The 20461-nt window shown below is 42.6% G+C and overlaps 1 protein-coding gene across 2 annotated transcripts in view; it reads right to left on the bottom strand.

Moving 5' to 3' along the window:
• tmem104 (transmembrane protein 104) overlaps window positions 1–20461 on the bottom strand; it is a 328293-nt gene that overhangs the window by 231489 nt on the left and 76343 nt on the right. For both annotated transcript variants that reach the window (XM_068004443.1, XM_068004444.1), the window contains exons 5-6: window positions 5907–6015; window positions 4504–4584 (exon numbers count right to left, since the gene is read on the bottom strand). In XM_068004443.1, coding sequence (XP_067860544.1) covers window positions 4504–4584; window positions 5907–6015 — 190 coding nt within the window. The remainder of the gene's footprint in view (window positions 1–4503; window positions 4585–5906; window positions 6016–20461) is intronic.

Raw genomic sequence — 20461 nt, 5'->3', positions numbered from 1 at the left:
ACGATCCGCCGGATCCAAGGGGTGGGGGCCAAGAGGACCGCAAGAGGCCAAAGGCCAAGGCACGAGCTCTACCCAGCTTGGAATCGGCTAACATATCTCCAGTTTACGTTCTGTAAACTGCTGCTTAAATACTAAGTGTATGAAACTGTTCTTTGCAATAAAGCACTTGTCACCGTGACTAATTGGTGTCAACTCGAATCTTTCGTAACTGGGAAGTAAGTAGCGGAACAGGGGCTCCCTAAGCAGCCCCAGACCCTATTCCCAATAAATATACTCAACGACTGAGCAGCCACAGCCCTCTCGGGTACAGAATTCCAAAGATTCACAACCCGCTGAGTGAAGAAATTCCTCCTCATCTCAGTCCTAAATGTCCAATCCCTTATCCTGAGACTATCCCCCTAGTCTTAGACTCTCCAGACAAGGGAAGCAACCTCTTTGAATCTACTCTGTCAAGCCCTCTAAGAATTTTACACATTTCAATGAGATCACCTCTCATTCTTCTAAGCTCCAGAGAATTCTACTCACTCTCTCCTCACAGGGCAACCCTCTCATCCCCAGCATCAATCTAGTGAACCTTAGTTGCACCCCCTCTAAGGCAAGTATATCCATCCATTAGGTAAGGAGACCAAAACTGTACACAGTACTCCAGGTGAGGTCTTATCAAAGTCCTGTACAATTGTAGCAAGACTTCATTACTCTTTCTTGTACTCCAACCCCTTTGCAATAAGGGGCAACATACCATTTGCCCTAGAGAGGATCCCTTAAAATAGCCTGTTCTGATAGTTTTCTAGAACAATATGTTGAGGAACCAGTCTCTGATGCATTCCATAAACTCGTCCTCCAAACTACTTTGCCAATTTGATCAGCCCAGTTGATATGAAGATTAAAGTCGCCCATGATTATTGCATTACCTTTGTTACAAGCTCCTATTATTACTTGATAAATACTCTGTCCGACAGTATAACTATTGTTAGGGGGCCTATAAATAATTTTCTATCTTAAATGTTTTAATATCTTTTTTGATCTCTTCTTCTAATGGCATGCCCACTTTGTTAATCTCCCTGGTAAATACTGAGGCAAAGTAGCTATTCAATATTTCTGCCATTTCACTGTCGTTTCCTGAGAGGTTATCTTGTACATCCTTTCGTGGCCCTATCCCTATCCTGATTTTTCTTTTGTTATTTCTGTGTCTGTAAAATACTTTACTATTTCTTTTTATATTCCTTGATAATTTAATTTCATAGTTCCTTTTTGCTTTCCTAATTTTTTTTGACTTCTTTCCTAACCTCTATCATCCTGTCCTTTATTGACTATGTACTTAGTGTATGCTTTTTTTCTTTTGTTTCAATTTTACCCTTATCTCTTCATTCATCCATGGTGTTTCATTGTTGGCTAGTTTGTTCTTGCTTCATATTTCTCCTGAATTCTATTGATCACAGTTTTAAATATTTCCTATTGCTGTTCGACCTGTCAATTTTTTTTTCCCAGTTTACCTTCCCTAGTTCTACTCTCATCCCCATAAAATTTGCTTTTTTTCCAATCTATTACTTTGTTCTTTGTCTTACTTAGGTCTTTGACAATCATTATTTTAAAACTTATTATGTTATGATCACTATTGTCTAGATGTTCCCCTACGCTTACTTCTCTTATCTGCTCTGATTCATTTCCCATTACTAGATCCAGCAGTGATTCCTCTCCTGTTGAGCTTCTCACATACTGGGTAAGAAAGGAGTCCTGCACACATTGTAAAAACTCCATTCCCTTTTCCCTACCTCTTCTTGCCAGTTTATTTGGGAGTAGTTGAAATCTCCCGTGATTATTATTTGATTTTTAAAAAAAACTCATTTCATACATTTGCCTACATATTTCATCCTCCACTTCCCTTCCACTATTAGGTGGTCTGTAGAATATCCCTATTAATGTGATCGATCCCTTCTTATCCTTTGTCTCAATCCATATGAATTCTATTTCTATCTTGATGTCCCTTCTTTCTATTGCTATTGCGTTGTCCCGAATTGACACAGCTACCCCCCCACTTCTTCTTTATCCTTTCTAAATACATTATACCCTGCAATATTTAACTGCCAGTCTTGCTCTTTATGTAGCCATGTTTCAGTTATCCCCACCAGATCTGGCTCCTCGCTATGAATTAGTGCCACCAGTTCCTCAGTTTTGTTTCGGATGCTATACAAGCAATTTAATTTGTTTTTCATAATTGTTCCCCTTACTTTATTTTTTTTTTAACAGTCATTTTGTACTGATATGCTATAACTGTTTGTTGCCTGACCGTTTACATCATTTGGAGACTCGTAATACGATCAAGGAGAGTTAACATGGTTTTATGAAGGGGAAATCATGTCTGACAAATTTATTAGAGTTCTTTGAGGAAGTAACGGGCAGGGTGGATAAAGGGGAACCAATGAATGCAGTATATTTGGATTTCCAAAAGGCATTCGATAAGGTGCCACATAAAAGATTACTGCACAAGATAAGAGCTCATGGTGTTGGGGGTAATATACTGGCATGGATAGAGGATTGGTTAACTAACAGAAAACAAAGAGTCGGGATAAAAGGGTCATTTTCAAAATGGCAATCTGTGACTAGTGGGGTGCCACAGGGATCAGTGCTGGGGCCTCAACTATTTATAATATATATCAATGATTTGGATGAAGGAACAGAGTGTCATGTGGTCAAATTTGCTGCTGATACAAAGATAGGTGGAAAAGCAATTTGCGATGAGGACACAGTGTCTGCAAAGGGATACGGACAGGTTAAGCAAATGGGCAAAAACTTGGCAGATGGAATATAATGTGGGAAAATGTGAAGTCATCCACTTTGGGAGGAAAAATAAAAGAGCAAAATATTATTTGAATGGAGAAATACTACAAAATGCTGTGGTACAGAGGGATCTGGGTGTCCTCCAACATGAAACACACAAAAAAAAAAATCAACATACAGGTGCAGCAGGCAAACGGAATATTGGCCTTTATTTCTAGGGGATGGAGTATAAAAGCAAGGAAGTCATGCTACAACTGTACAAGGTGCTGGTGAGACCACACCTGGAGTACTGTGTACAGTTCAGGTGCCCTTATTTAAGGAAAGACATACTTGCATTGGAGGCAGTTCAGAGAAGGCTCACTAGGTTGATTCCAGGTGTGGAAGGGTTGTCTTATGAGGAAAGATTGAACAAGTTGGGTCTATACTCAAGGGCAATTAGGGATGGGCAATAAATGCCGGCCTCGCCAGCGACGCCCACATCCAATGAACGAATAAAAAAAATCATTGGAGTTTAGAAGAATGAGAGGAGATCTTATTGAAACATACAAGATGCTGAGAGGATATTACCCCTCATGGGGGAATCTAAAACTAGGGGGCATTGTCTCAGAATAAGGGGTAGCCCGATTAAGACGGAAATGAGGAGGAATTTCTTTTCCCAGAGGGTCATGAATCTTTGGAATTCTTTACCCCAAAAAAGCTGTGGAGGCCGAGTCATTGAATACATTCAAGGCTGAGTTCGACAAATTTTTGATCAGCAAGGGAGTCAAAGGATATGGGGAAAGGGCGGGAAAGTGGAGTTGAGGTAAAAATTAGATCAGCCATGATCTCATTAAATGGCGGAACAGGCTTGAGGGGCTGAATGGCCTACTCCTGCTCTTATCTCTTATGGTCTTATGGTCTCCCTTATTTCATACCTTGGTCTGACCTTTACGCTCATTTCCTATTTCTTTTATATTCAGACTTATGTTATCCTCACCAGATCCCTCCCCGTCTTATTAGTTTGAAGTCCTATCAACAGCCCTATTTATCCTTTCTGCCAGGACACTGGTCCCATTCTGATTCAGGTGTAAGCCATCCCAGTGGTACAGCTCCTTCCTGTCCCAGTACTAGTGCCAGTGTCCCATGAAATGGAATCCCTCCTTCCCACACCTTCCTGATCTGTCTATCCCTGTGCCAATTAGCATGTGGCTCAGGTAGTAATCCCAAGATTACCATCTGTGAGGTCCTATATTTTTTTTGAATTAAGTTCCTAACTTCTAATATTCTCTTAGCAGGACCTCCTCCCTTTTCTTCCCTATGGTCATTGGTCCCAACATGGACCACACCAACTGGATCTTCCCCCTCCCTTTCCAAGATTCACTCCAGTTGCTCAGAGATATCCTTTACCTTAGCACCAGCTTCTGCTAGGGTACCGTTCCAAGGCCACAGAAAGATATTTGGTAACTCACCATGAGTGAGCTTCGACTTCAAATACTATTCAAGCTTGGGAATGTTGACACATGCACACCAGTAAAGGGTCACTGGATTGTGATCAGAAGCACCAGAGAGGGCTGATTTCTTCTCTCCCAAGGCTGGGGTACTGAGGCCAATTGTAGCATATCCACCACCACCCCACCACAGATTGGCTACTGCAGCACAAACTGGAAACTAACAGTTCCATTATTCAAACATGTACTAAACCAGCAGCAATTTATCAGACTGAAGGCATTATGGTGAAAGTCTCACCTTTATTGAAGAACATGGAAGCCATCTGACCCATTTCTGTTCGTTCCACAATGTCAAAGGCATTGTATGTGCTGGCTCTTTCTAGGCATAAAAAACAGGCAATGGGATTGTTAGTGCACACACTCAAATAGTGGAAAGGACTAGTGAAAGGCAGTCAGTTGTAATGTTCAGAACAAGTTAAATATCCTGCAAATCACTGGTCAAACCAACATACACAGTCTAATTAGTCTGCACATTGAAACACTAAACAAAACCTGCAACAAGAAGCTTCACCAATGCTCCAAAATCTGAAGTGCACTGTGGAAAGTCCTGCAGCATGGTATGCCTAGACCCATGCCTCGAGGGCAGGGCCCAAATCCAAATCAGGGAATGGATAAAACTAGCTGAAGGGTAGAAAGCAGCAGGTACGTTATAGAAGTGGGGAGAAGTGCAGAATACACCCCCAGGGATCAGCGATAGGTCCCATCTAATTTATATTAACATCTTGGAATCACAAAGCTCAATGCATATTGGTGTAATTTGCAGCAGATACCATACTGGGATGAGGTAGTTCAATCTGAATAAGCACCTATGAGCCTATATAAACAAAAACCTGAAATATGAGAGGGTAAACCATTAAGTAAGATTCCGACCATCTTTCAGCTGCCTCTGCTGCTTTCCCCTTACCATCAAGCCGGACCTCCCTCCCCAGGCTCCGTCTGCCTGAGCCCTGAACCTACATCTCTCTCTAGTTTCTCTCCTACTCCCCCATCCCCTTTCCAAGCACATCTTGTCCAGGATTCCCTCCTCCTGCTCCATTGTACCGATTCCCACTAAACTGCTGATCACCCAACTTTCTTTCTTGCTGCCCATGTCGGCTGACGTTGTAAACAAACAAAAAGCACTCCCATTTTTTAGCGCCTTTCATGACCTCAGGACGTCCCTAACCCTTTTACAGTCAATGAAATATTTCTGAAATGTAGTCACTGTTGTAGGAAATGCAGCAGCAAAATTGCACACAGCAGGGTCCCACAAACAGCAATGAGATAAATGATCAGATCATCTGTTTTGTAGATATTGGTTAAGGAATAAATGTTGGCCAGGATATTGTGGTAACACCCCTTCTCTTCTAATAGTGCCATGGGATCTTTTACATCCACCCGAGAGGGGAATCCAGGTCTCAGTTTAACGTCTTGTCCAAAAGACGACACCTCCGACAGTGCAGCACTCCCTCAATTCCATAATTATTCCAAAGGAGGAAAGCCTCATCTCAAGCAACCTTAATATTTCTTGATCACCGCAGTCTTTATGGAATTTGGACAAAGGATCAGCTAGTAAAAACATGCAATTTTCAGATTATTTTAGTAATTGATTTGGTACTGAAAAGGTAATACTGCTCACAAGAATTTTGACTCAATACTTACGCACGGAGAGAATGGGTCTCGTCTCTGACCGCTCATAACCATCCCTTATTGCAACCTCATTCTTGTCATCATCATCATAGGAATCTGAAGATGCATCACTATTGTCCACCTTTAATGCAAAAACAGCAACATGCCTGATAAGCACCTCTTGTGGTTCCGAAACATACAATGGTTGGGATTTACCACTTCTGCACTCCCCAGACTAGGACCTTCTCTCGCCACTCATTTTAATGGGTGGAAACTTGTGGGCTGAGAACTGCAGAAGCAGAAAATCCTGTACATGTCCAAAAATCCATCCCTTCCTGGTTTTCCTTCTCCTACATTCAGCACCCGTTGATAGGCACCCTGCTAAAGGAAGCCTGTTTGTAAAGGCGTCAATTATCCAGACACCGACTCAATCCCCACAGTGGTTCAACAGAAACAAATGAATCACAGGAATGTTCCACACGGCTCAGCTCACAGGCACTAGTTTTATATTACAAACAACTTACATAATTTCAAATTTCATACTTGTGCTCATAGCAACTTGTCTCCCACCAATTTCTTAGGTTGGTTAAATGCACAAGTCCCAAGAAAGGAAGTCCAACTGTTGTCATTGTTACAATGTTTCCCCAAGATGCTTAACTTCAATTTGTTCCAAAGATCAGAGGAATAAATGTCCCAGGACTGGTTACCAGTGTTTGGGTGTTTCTAAACACTATCCTTGCACAAGGCTGGTAAATTCTGGACTCGCATACTCTAATCTCATTTTCAGTGCCCAAGTTAACAAATTTGTTTGCTTCAACCTTATCCGCAGCTTTCATTAGTTTGAAGACCTGGATCATGTCACCACTCAGTCTTCGAATTTTCCTCATAACTCAGTTTCCCAGGACTTGGAATCATCTTTGTTATTTTTCCAAACACTTCCTATTGCATCTCCATCCTTAGAGATAAAACAGTCAAAACTGTGCATCATACTCCAGAATCACTGGACAGTAAAACTTCTGGCTTGTAATCCAAAGTTCTCTAGCTTCCCCAATTGATAATGCTTCCCCACAGTGACCATATGCTTTCAAGGTATGATCAATGAACTCTCCTAAATCACTTACAGTCCCTGATAGTGGAGACCCTTACATACTACAAAAGCAAAAAATACTGTGGACGCTGGAAATCTGAAATAAAAACAGAAAATGCTGGAAATACTCAGCCAGTCAGGCAGCGCCAGTGGAGAAAGAAACAGAGTTAACATTTCAGGTCGAAGACCTATTGCCAATTCTGATGAAAGGTCTTCAACCTGAAACGTTAATTCTGTTTCTTTCTCCACAGATGCTGCCTGAGTTGTTGAGTATTTCCAGCATTATTTTACCCTTACATAGTTACCTGCTCTTAAACGTATTACCCTCGATACATCTCCCATATTGTGGCCCACATACAGTGTCAGGTCAAGCCTCTGAAGATAATCTTCCTACTAGTTACCTGCAAAGGTTACAGCCCATTGAGTCCACGCCGGCTCTATGCAAGAGCAATCCAGCTCGTCCCACTCCCCCGCCCTATCCCCGTAGCCCTGCAAATTTTTTCCTTTCAAGTACTTATCCGGTTCCCTTTTGAAGGCCATGACTGAATCAGGCAGTGCATTCCAGATCCTAACCACTCGCTGTGTAAAAAAGTTTTTCCTCATGTCACCTTTGGTTCTTTTGCCAATCACCTTAAATCTATATCCTCTGGTTCTTGACCCTTCCGTCAATGGGAACAGTTTCTCTCTATCTACTCTGTCTTGACCCTTCATGATTTTAAATACCTTGGAACAGAGAAGGCTGAGAGGAGATGGCCGGCGCGGACACGATGGGCCGAAGGGCCTCTATTCGTGCTGTATAACTCTATGACCTCTATCAAATCTCCTCTCAGCCTTCTCTGTTCCAAGGAGAACAACCCCAGCTTCTCCAGTCTATCCACGTAACTGAAGTCCCTCATCCCTGGAATCATTCTAGTAAATCTCTTCTGCACTCTCTCTAAAGACTTCACATCTTTCTTAAAGTGCAGTGCCCAGAACTGGACACAATGTTCCAGTTGTGGCCGAACCAGTGTTTTATAAAGGTTCATCATGACCTCCTTGCTTTTGTACTCTATGCCTCTATTTATAAAGCCCAGGATACCATATGCTTTTTGAAACCGCTTTCTCACCTGCCCTGCCTTCAACATTTTGTATACATATGCCCCCAGGTCTCTGTTCCTATACCGCTTTTAGAATTATGCCCTCTAGTTTATATTGCCGCTCCTCATTCTTCCTACCGAAATGTATCACCTCGCATTTTTCTGTGTAACATTTCACCTGCCACGTGTCCGCCTGTGCCACCAGCCTGTATATCCTCTTGAAGACTATCACTACCCTCCTCACTATTCACTACACTTCCAAGTTTTATGTCATCTGCAAATTTGGAAATTGTGCCCTGTACACCCAAATCCAGGTCATTAATATATATCAAGAAAAGCAGTGGTGCCAGCACTGACCCCCGGCGAACCCCACTGTACATCTCCCTCGATTCTGAAAAACAACCAACCATTAACTATTACTCTCTGCTTCCTGTTACTTAGCCAATTTTGTATCCATGCTGCTACTGCCCCTTTTATTCCATGGGCTTCAATCTTGATAATAAGCCTATTATGCGGTACTTTATCAAATGCCTTTTGAAAGTCCATATACACCACATTAACTGCATTGCCCTCATCTACCCTCTCTGCTACCTCATCAAAAAAACTCTATCAAGTTGGTTCAACACAATTTGCCTTTATGAAATCCATGCTGGCTTTCCCTAATCAATCCACACTTGTCCAAGTGACTGCGAATTCTGTCCCAGATTATCGTTTCTAAAGGTTTCCCCACCACTGAGGTTAAACTGACTGGCCGATAGTTGCTGGGTTTATCCCTGCACCCATTTTTGAACAAGGGTGTAACATTTGCAATTCTCCAGTCCTCTGGCACCATCCCCATATCTAAGGATCTTTGGAAGATTATGGCCAGTACCTCCACAATTTCCACCCTTACTTCCCTCAGCAGCCTAACTGCATCCCATCCGGATCGGGTGACTTTTCTACTTTAAGCACAGCTAACTTTTCCAGTACCTCCTCTATCAATTTTTAGCCCATCCAGTATCTCCACTCCATCTTCCTTCACTGAGACTCTAGCAGCATCATCTTCCTTGGTAAAGACAGATGCAAAGTACTCATTTAGTACCTCAGCCATGCACTCTGCCTCCATGAGTAGATCTCCTTTATGGTCCCTAAATGGCCCCATCCCTCCTCTTACTACCCATTTACATGTCTATAGAAGACTTTTGGATTCCTTTTTATGTTTGCCGCCAGTCTATTCTCAAACTCTCTCTTTGCCCCTCTTATTTCCTTTTTCACTTCCCCTCTGAACTTTATTCAACCTGGTTCTCACTTTTGACCACACCACACACACAGTATTTTTACCTTAGAGTGGTCCATGTCCTTTTCCATAGCTATTCTAAACCTTATGATATTATGATCGCTGTTCCCTAAGTAGAGGAAGATACATGACAACAGGAAGTTTGGGGCAGTGGGATTATCTTTGAATTGCTCTAGCAAAGAGTCGGCACAGACACAATGGGCTAAATGGCCTCCTTCTGCGTGGTAAGATTCTACGGGTTGCATGGTTAAGAATTTCTCTCCCCGTCTCCGCGCCCCCACCCCTCACTTCACCCCAGAATATGTCCAGCAGCACCTATTTCAAAGTTACCTGTCTGCCAAATAGAAAAGTAAATTCTGCTGATTCAACCACTAATTTAATTTTCACTGAAAACTTTAAAAACAATTCAACGCATATGATTTGGTGGAAATGGCTCATACAATTTGTACTGATTACATTAATTTCAATAGACAGGTTATTTGATCTTCCAGGAGGGTAATGGTGGTACATATCAATAACATTATTGTTCTGCATCTCATTTATAAATTATTATCCCAATAAATGAGGCAGAAATTCTATTCACAATATCCATTTAGAGTGAACAGGTCTTGTACATTAGTGGATGAGATACATTTATTTAATAAAGAGCTCTTAAAATAGGACTGGAACAGCTTTCAAACCTAGGCACAGAATGGATGTGAGTTTGGTTTCATCATTACTGGAGAATGCATTATTGTTCATCAAGGTCAGCCTCCCTCCAGCCATCCTCCCATTTCAGAGTCCTTCCAGTCTACATTTTTCTCCTCTCCTGGTTATCAGAACATCTTTAAATGTAACAAAATCCTATCTACAAACTTTCTGGTGAGCACAATAAGCCTAGAAAGGGCAGCTTGGAAAAGGGAATTTGTACAAAACCATTAACATTGAATGCAAAATATTTCAACCACCCTTAACAGATTAAAGCACAACACATGGATCTCACCAGGTTCTTTCAAAAGGTACCCTGACTTTACATTTTGACTTGAGAAACAGGTTTATCAGGTCATACCAGTACATCAAACATTCCCCATGCATTCTCGCACTCCCATCTTCCAACCTGACAAATGTATTCACTCAGCTTGAACACCCTTTAAAGTTCTTGCCACAAAACAAGGTTAAAAGCAGCATAACTTCATCGAGTTACCAGCACTTTTATGCATCAACTGATGGATCTCTCATTGAAGCACAGCTTCTAAAAAGGTAGAGATCGTAATCCTTGAGTTGCGCTATTGCTCATATCAGGTCACTTTTCTCACTGGATAAAATTTGACCACCAATCATTGTTCTCTCTTGGAACAACTGCTTTCCACACACCATGGGTAAGGTAATTTATTGCCAAGGTGACCCAACTGAAGTTCAAGACTACAAAGAGAATTGACAGTCGATCCCGACACACTGTTCACTGAAGAGCTCGTATCAGGGACCAAAGTTATAAAATCACATAGAACCTATGGTTAGAACTTTTCCAACAAAGTGGGGTTGAATATGTGGAATAAGTCATCAAGAAAAGGAACTGATGTGGGCAGAATCAAAGGCCATTAGTGAATCAAGTTTGACTCAATAGGCAGCACCCTCGAGTTAGAAGGTTATGGGTTCAAGCACCCATTCCACAACTTGAGCACAATCAAGGCTGACGCTCCGTAAGAACATGAAAAATAGGAGCAGGGGTAGGCCATCCGGCCCCTCGAGCCTGCTACGCCATTCAACAAGATCATGGCTGCTGATCTACCATTTTCCTGCACCATCCCCATAATCCCTTGATGCCTTTAATATCTAGAAATCTATCGATCTCTGTTTTGAATGTACTCAATGACTGAGCCTCCACAGCCCTCTGGGGTAGAGAATTCCTAAGATTCACCACCCCAAGTGAAGAAATTTCTCCTCAACTCAGTCCTTATTGGCCCACCCCTTATTCTGAGACTATAACCCCTGGCTCGAGACTCCCCAGCCAGGGGAAGCATCCTCCTTGCATCTACCTTGTACAGCCCTGTAAGAATTTTGTATGTTTCAATGAGATCACCTCCCATTCTTCTAAACTCCAGAGAATACAGGCCTAGTCTACTCAATCTCTCCTCATACGACAATCCCACCATACCAGGAATCAGTCTGGTGAACCTTCGTTGCACTCCCTCTATAGCAGGAATATCCTCTCTTAGGTAAGGAGACCAAAATTGTACACAATACTCCAGATACTGATCTCACCAAGGCCCTATATAATTGCAAATTGTAAACAATTTTACAACACCAAGTTATAGTCCAGCAATTTTATTTTAAATTCACAAGCTTTCGGAGATTTTCTCCTTCCTCAGGCAAATGTTTGATATAATTGCAGTAAGACAACTTTACTCCTGTAGTCAAATCCTCTTGTAATAAAGGCCAGCATACCCTTTGCCTTCCTAATTGCTTGCTGCACCTGCATGTTAGCTTTCAGTGACTCATGTACAAGGACAGCCAGATCTCTTTGAATATCAACATTTCCCAATCTCTGACCATTTAAAAAACTGCATTTCTGTTTTACCTACTAAAGTGGGTAACTTCACATTTTTCCACATTATATTCCATCTCAATTAGCCTGTCTATCCCCTTGAAGCCTCCTCACAACTCACATCCCACCTAGTTTTGTGTCATCAGTAAACTTGGAAATATTACATTTTGTCCCCTCATACAAATCATTGATACAGATTGTGAATAGCTGGGGCCCAAGCACCGATCCCTGCGGTACCCCACTAGTCACAGTCTGCCAACCTGAAAAAGACCTGTTTATTCCTACTCTCTTTTCTGTCTGTTAACCAATTCTCAATCCATGCCAGTATATTACCCCCAATTCCATGTGCTCTAACTTTGTTCACCAACCTCCTGTGCGGGACCTTCTGAAAATCCAAATACACCACATCCACTGGTTCCCCCTTATCTATTCTACTCGTTACATCCTCAGAGAACTCCAATAGGTTTGTCAAACATGATTTCCCTTTCATAAATCCATGCGGACTCTGCCAAATCCTATTATTATTTTCTAAGTGCCCTGTTATCATATCCTTTATAATAGATTCTAGCATTTTCCCTTCTACTGATGTTAGGCTAACAGGTCTGCAGTTCCCAGTTTTCTCTCTCCCTCCTTTATTACATTGTGGGGTTACATTTGCTACCCTCCAATCTTCAGGAACCATTCCAGAGTCTATAGAATTTTGGAAGATGACAACCAATGCATCCACTATCTCTATAGCCACCTTTTCCAAAACCCTGGGATGTAAGATCATCAGGTCCTTGGGATTTACCGACTTTCAGTCCCATTAATTTCTCTAGGACTTTTTTTTTTAAACTAATACTAATTTCTTTCAGTTCCTCATTCTCGCTAGACCCCTTGGTTCTCCACTCCAGTGCAGTACTGAGGGAGTGCTGCATTGCTAGAGGCATCGTCCTCCAAGGCACTAATCAAAGAGCATGTAGGTCTCCTGGCCAACATTGCTTCCTCAATACTAGTGAAAGTATTAATTGGCCTTTCATCTGTTTGCTGTTTGAGATGTTACCACTGCAGAATAGCTGCCACATTTGCCACATAAGTCACAACACTTCCAAGCAACTCCTTGTGTGTGAAGAATAGGTGTTTTAACAGAACACACTATGTCAACGCAAGTATTATTGCAATGAGCATGAGCAGGTAGGCGAACTGTTACATAGAAAGAGAATAGGAGCAGAAGTAGGTCATTCGGCCCTGCGAGCCTGATCCGCCATTCAATATGATTATGGCTGATCCTCTATCTCAATACCATATTCCTGCTCTCTCCCCATTCCCCTCGATGCCTTTTGTGTCTAGAAATCTATCTCACTCCTTCTTAAATATATTCAGTGACTTGGCCTCCACAGCTTTCTGTGGTAGAGAATTTCACAGGTTCACCACCTTCTGAGTGAAGAAATTTCTCCTCATCTCAGTCCGAAATGTCCTACCCGTATCCTGAGACTGTGACCCCTTGTTCTGGACCCCACAGCCAGGGGAAACAGTCTCCCTGTATCCAGCCTGTCTAGCCGTGTCAGAATTTTATACGTTTCAACGAGATCCCCTCTCATTCTTCTAAACTCGAGTGAATACAGGCCGAGTCGACCCAATCTCTCCTCATACGACAGTCCTGCCATCCCAGGAATCAATCTGGTGAACCTTCGTTGCATTCCCTCCATGGCAAGTATATCCTTTCTTAGGTAAGGAAACCAAAACTGCACACAATACTCCAGGTGTGGTCTCACCAAGGCCCTGTATAACTGCAGTAAGACATCTTTGCTCCTGTACTCAAATCCTCTTGCAATGAAGGCCAACATACCATTTGCCTTCCTAACTGCTTGCTGCACCTGCATGTTTGCTTTCAGTGACTTGTGTACAAGGACACCCAGGTCCCTTTCTACATCAACATTTCCCAATCTATCACCATTTAAATAATACTCTGCCTTTCTGTTTTTCCTTCCAAAGTGGATAACTTCACATTTATCCACATTATACTGCATCTGCCATGTATTTGCCCACTCACTCAACTTGTCTATATCCCTTGAAGCCTCTTTATATCCTCCTCACAACTCACAATCCCACCTAGTTTTGTCGTCAGCAAACCTGGAAATATTACATTTGGTTCCCTCATCCAAATCATTGATATATATTGTGAATAGCTGGGGCCCCAAGCACTGATCCCTGTGGTACCCCACTAGTCACTGCCTGCCACCCTGAAAAAGACCCATTTATTCCTACTCTCTGTTTCCTGTCTATCAACCAATTTTCAATCCATGCCAGTATATTACCACCAATCCCATGTGCTTTAATTTTGCCCATTAACCTCTTATGTGGGACTTTATCAAAGGCCTTCTGAAAATCCAAATAAACCACTGGCTCTCCCTTATCTATTCTACCAGTTATATCCTCAAAAAACTCCAGAAGGTTTGTCAAACGCGATTTCCCTTTCATAAATCCATGTTGACTTTGTCTAATCCCGTTGATATTTTCTAAGTGTCCTGTTATCACATCCTTATAATAGACTCTAGCATTCACTCCTCACTCGGTTATATTTGCCACCCTCCAATCTGTAGGAACTGGTCCATAATCTATAGAATAGATTATGGATTATAGATTACTACACTAATAATCCAGAGAACACAAGTTCAAATCCCACCATGACAGTTTGAGAATTTGAATTCAGTTTTTAAAAAAAAGTCTGGAAATAAAAAGCTGGCATCAGTAAAAGTGACCATGAAACTACCGGATTGTCATAAAAACCAATCTGGTTCACTAATGTCCTTTAGGGAAGGAAACCTGCTGTCCTTACCCAGCCTGGCCTATATGTGACTCCAGACCCACACCAATGTGGTTGATTCTTAACTGCCCTCTGAAGTGGCCTCGCAAGTCACTCAGTTGTATCAAACTGCTTTCAAGGCGGCGGCCCACCACCTCCTTCTCAGGGTAACTAAGGATGGGCAATAAATGCCGGCCTTGCCAGCGATGCACACATCCCCCAAAAAGGAAAAAAATTCATAATTTTCATCTTCCTATAAAATTCCTGAGATCAGAGAACACCATGTTAACCCAACTGCCCCTTGCATTCTCCAGTCACTTCCAGAGGTGGAAATAATGTTCCCAAACCAACATGCACAAGGCAAAACTATTTAGTCAAAACTTACTTGCAGGTTAACTACATACAAAGATACTCAAATAACTACTTCAAAACAATGAAAGTAGCATCAGTCCACAAAGGTTAATAGCCTCTTTCCAGAAATGCACTTCTTATGGACTGATAAGCAGCAAGGCTTTGGGATGAAACAACTTTAGTTTTTCTCTTGGCCGGCCTTGAAGGTGAGATAATGCACATGGACAAGTGATGCAGTTCAGCTGTGGAGTTAAGATGTTTTTCCCTGAACTGCAAACGTGCAGCCAGAGCTGTGATTTCTGTAAAGTTACAACTATGTGTTTTCATGCAAAACTCTCTGATTTTACACCTTGTGAAGCTGATGTTTGGAAAATTAAGTTTCCTTATTCAATACTCCTGAACAAATTTCCCTATCGTCACATTTTCTATTCACCTCGGCATCGTATGTCACCATTTCTTATACGTGGAAATACTTCAATTTACACATACAAACAAGCCATTCGGCCAACCTGGTCCATGTCGGAGTTTATGCTTCACACGACCCGCCTCTTCATCTAACCCTATCAACATACCCTTCTGTTCCTGTCTCCCTCATGTACTTATCTAGCTTCCCCTTAAATGCATCTATACTATTTGCCTCAACTAGCCCTTCTGCTAACGAGTTCCACATTCTAACCACTCTCTGGGTAAAGAAGATTCCACTGAATACCTTATTGGATTTATTAGTGACTATCTTATATTTAACAAACTTAGAATCATAGGAGGCGGCCATTCAGCCCAATGAGTCCGTGCTGGCTCTATGCAAGAGCAATCCAGCTAGTTCCACACCCCTGCCCTATCTCCGCAGCCCTGCAATTTTTTTTTCCTGTTAAGTACTTATCTAGTTCCATTTTGAAAGCCATGATTGAATCTGCCTCTGCCACCCTCTCGGGCAGTGCATTCCAGATCCTAACCACTCGCTGTGTAAAAAAGTTTTTCCTCATGTCACCTTTAGTTCTTTTGCCAATCACCTTAAATCTATGTCCTCTGGTCCTTGACCCTTCCACCAATGGGCACAGTTTCTCTCTATCTACTCTGTCGAGACCCTTCATGATTTTGAATACCTCTATCACATCTCCTCTCAACCTTCTCTGTTCCAAGAAGAACCACCCCAACTTCTCCAATCCATCCACATAACTGAAGTCCCTCATCCCTGGGATCATTCCAGTAAATCTCTTCTGCACCCTCTCTAAGGCCTTCGCATCCTTCCTGAAGTGCGGTGCCCAGAACTGGGAACACTACTCCAGTTGTGGCCAAACCAGTGTTTTATAAAGGTTCATCATGACTTCCTTGCTTTTGTACTCTATGCCTCTATTTATAAAGCCCAGGATCCCAAATGCATTTTTTAAAACGGCTTTCTCAACCTGCCCTGCCACCTTCAATGATTTGTGAACATATACCCCCAGATCTCTGTTCCTTTACCCCTTTTAGCATTGTGCCCTCTAGTTTATATTGCCTCTCCTCATTTTTCCTACCGAATGCATCACCTCACATTTTTCTGTGTTAAATTTCATCTGTCACATGTCTGCCCATTACAGCAGCCTGTCTATATCCTCTTGAAGTCTATCACTATCCACCTCACTGTTCACTACCCCTCCAAGTTTTGGGTCATCCGTAAATTTTGAAATTTACCTGTATACCCAATTCCAAGTCATTAATATATATCAAGAAAAGCAGTAGTCCCAGCACCCACCCCTGGGGAACACTTCCCTCCAGTTCGAAAAACAACCGGTCACCACTACTTTGTTTCCTGTCACCTGGCCAATTCTGTATCCATGTTGCTATTGCTCCCTTTATTCCTTGGGCCGCAATCTTGGTGACAAGCCTACCATGCGGCACTTCAATAAATGCCTTTTGAAAGTCCACATCAACCGCATTGCCCTCACCTACCCTCTCTGTTACCTCATCAAAAAACTATCAGGTTAGTTTAACACTATTGGCCTTTAACAAATCCGTGCTGGCTTTCACTAATTAATCCACACTCATCCAAGTGATAGTTAATCCTGTCTTGGATTATCGTTTCTAAAAGTTTCCCCACCACCGAGGTTAAACTGATTGGCCTGTAGTTGTTGGGTTCATCCTTACACCCTTTTTTGAACAAGGGTCTAACACTTGCAATTCTCCAGTACTCTGGCACCACTCCCGTATCTAAAGGATGTTTGGAAGATTATTGTCAGTAGGTCAGCAATTTCCACCCTCACTTCCCTCAGCTGCCAGGGATGCATCCCATCCGGACCAGGTGACTTTTCTACTTTAAGTACAGCCAGACTTTCCATTATCTCCTCCATCAATTATGAGATACTCTCAACTATATCTTCCTTTACTGAGTCTCTGGCAGCATTTTCTTCCTTAGTAAAGAAAGATGCAAAGTATTCATTTAGTACCTCGGTCATGCCCTCTGCCTTCACTAGTAGATCTCCTTTTTGGTCCCTAATCAGCCCCAGCCCTCCTCTTACTATCCATTTACATGCCTTAGGAAGACTTTTGGATTCCCTTTTATGTTTGCCAGTCTATTCTCATACTCTCTCTTTGCCCCTCTTATTTCCTTTTTCACTTCCCCTCTGAACTTTCTATATTCTGCCTGGGTCTCACTTGTGTTATCGACCTGACATCTGTCATATGCCCCTTTATTCTGCCTCATCTTACTCTCTATCCCTTTTGTCTTGATTGAGTTTTTTGATGAGGTGCCAGAGAGGGTAGATGAGGGCAATGCGGTTGATGTGTATGCGGATTTTCAAAAGGCTGATGATAAAGTGCCACATAATAGGCTTGTCAGCAAAATTGAAGTCCATTGGAATAAATGGGGCAGTGACAGCATGGATACGAAATTGGCTAAGTGACAGGAAACAGAGTCGTGGTGAACGGTTGTTTTTCAGACTGGAGGGAGGTATACAGTGGTGTTCCCCAGGGGTTGGTACTAGGACCACTGCTTTGTTTGATATGTATTAATGACTTGGATTTGGATGTACAGGGCACAATTTCAAAATTTGCAGATGACACAAAACTTGGAAGTGCAGTAAACAGTGAGGAGAATAGTAATAGACTTCAAAAGGACATAGATAGGCTGGTAGAATGGGCGGACACATGGCAGATGAAATTTAACGCAGAAAAGTGCGAAGTGATACATTTTGGCAGGAAGAATGAGGAGTGGCAATATAAACTAAATGGTACAATTCTAAAGGAGGTGCAGGAACAGACAGACCTGGGGGTATATGTGCACAAATCTTTGAAAGTGGCAGGGCAGGTTGAGAAAGCAGTTAAAAAAGCATACGGGATCCTGGGCTTTATAAATAAATAGATGCAGAGTGCAAAAGCAACAAAATTATGTTGAACCGTCAAAATACTGGTTCGGCCATGACTGGAGTATCGTGTCCAATTCTGGGCACATTAGGAAGGACGTGAAGGCCTTAGAGACAATGCGGGAAAGATTTACTAGAACACTTCCAGGGATGAGGGATGTCATTTACATGGATACACTGGAGAAGCTGGGGTTGTTCTCCTTAAACAGAGAAGATTAAGAGGAGATTTCTGGAGGGGGAAGGTCAACAACCAGAGGTCATGGTCCATATTGGTACCAACGACATAGGTAGAAAGAGGGATGAGGTCCTGCAGGCAGATTTTAAGGAGTTAGGAAAGAGATTAAGAAGCAGGACTTCAAAAAGGTAGTAATCTCTGGATTACTAATTTGGCAGGGAAATGGGCACCAGGTTGTAGCATCGGAAAGGAGAAGCAAGGTGCACAAAGGATTGGGAGAGAAAGATAGCACTAGAGTAAGAAATAGTACAGTATTAGGTGGGATCAGACGAAGAGAGTACAAGAAAGTCAAAGACTGGTTTACAGTGCATGTGTATAAACACAAAGCGTGGTAAATAAGGTTGGTGAGCTGCAGGCGCAAATAACCACATGTAATGGTGATAATGGAACTCAAAAAAGGGCAGGATTGGGTACTAAATATACCTGGATACAAGGTGTTCAGGAAAGATAGGGAAGGAAAGGGTGGGGGAGGGGTGGCAGTATTGATTAAGGAGAATATTGCAGTAGTGGAGAGAGAGAGGATGTCCTTGAGGGGTCAAGGACAGAATATATTTGGTTAGAGTAAATAAACAATAGAGATGCGATTACACAACTGGGTGTATTCTATAGGCCACCAACCAGTGGAAGAAAATAGAGGAGCAAATTTGTAGGGAAATTACAAAAGAGCTGCAAAAGCCATATAGAGTAGTGATAATGGGGGACTTCAACTATCCTTATTATTACTATCCCAATCTATATAAGGGGCAAGGCGAGGGAGGAATTTTTGAATATATTCCAGAGAACTTTCTTGACCAGTTGTTTCCAGCCCAACGAGGAAGGAGGCATTGCTGGATTTGGGTTTATGGAATGAGGCGGACCAAGTGGAGCAAGTGTCAGTGGGGGAACATTTAGGGAACAGCGATCAGAGTATCATAAGGTTTAGAACAGCTATAGAAAAGAACATGGACCACTCCAAAGTAAAAATACTCAATTGGAGGAGGGCCAATTTCAGTGGAATGAGAACAGATCTGGCTTAGGTAAATTGGAATCAAAGATTGGCAGGCAAAATGGTAATTGAACAATGGGCTGCCTTTAAGGAGCAGATGGTTTGGGTACAGTCCAGGTACATTCGCACGAGGGAGAAAGGTAGGGCAATAAAGCAAGAGCTCCCTGGATGACAAAAGTGATAGAGAGGAAGATGAAGCAGAAAAAAGGGGCGTATGACAGATGTCAGGTTGATAAGGGAAGTTTTTTAAAAATTCGTTCATGGGATGCGGGCGTCGCTGGCAAGGCCAGCACTTATTGCCCATCCCTAATTGCCCTCGAGAAGGTGGTGGTGAACCGCCTTCTTGAACCGCTGCAGTCCGTGTGGTGAAGGTTCTCCCACAGTACTGTTAGGAAGGGAGTTCCAGGATTTTTGACCCAGTGACAACGAAGGAACGGCGATATATTTCCAAGTCAGGATGGTGTGTGACTTGGAGGGGAACGTGCAGGTGGTGTTGTTCCCATGTACCTGCTGCTCTTGTCCTTCGAGGTGGTAGAGGTCGCGGGTTTGGGAGGTGCTGTCGAAGAAGCCTTGGCGAGTTGCTGCAGTGCATCCTGTGGATGGTACACACTGCAGCCACTGTGCGCTGCTGGTGAAGGGAGTGCATGTTTACGGTGGTGGATGGGGTGCCAATCAAGCGGGCTGCTTTGTCTTGGATGGCGTTGAGCTTCTTGAGTGTTGTTGGAGCTGAACTCATCCAGGCAAGTGGAGAGTATTCCATCACACTCCTGACTTGTGCCTTGTAGATGATAGAAAGGCTTTGGGGAGTCAGGAGGCGAGTCATTCGCTGCAGAATACCCAGCCTCTGACCTGCTCTTGCAGCCAGTGTTTATATGGCTGGTCCAGTTAAGTTTCTGGTCAATGGTGACCCCCAGGATATTGATGGTGGGGG

This window comes from Heptranchias perlo, chromosome 23 (assembly GCF_035084215.1).
Source record: "Heptranchias perlo isolate sHepPer1 chromosome 23, sHepPer1.hap1, whole genome shotgun sequence".
Lineage (NCBI taxonomy): Eukaryota > Metazoa > Chordata > Chondrichthyes > Hexanchiformes > Hexanchidae > Heptranchias > Heptranchias perlo.
The sequence above is the reverse complement of the archived record's forward strand: the minus strand, read 5'-3'. Positions and strand labels throughout refer to the sequence as shown.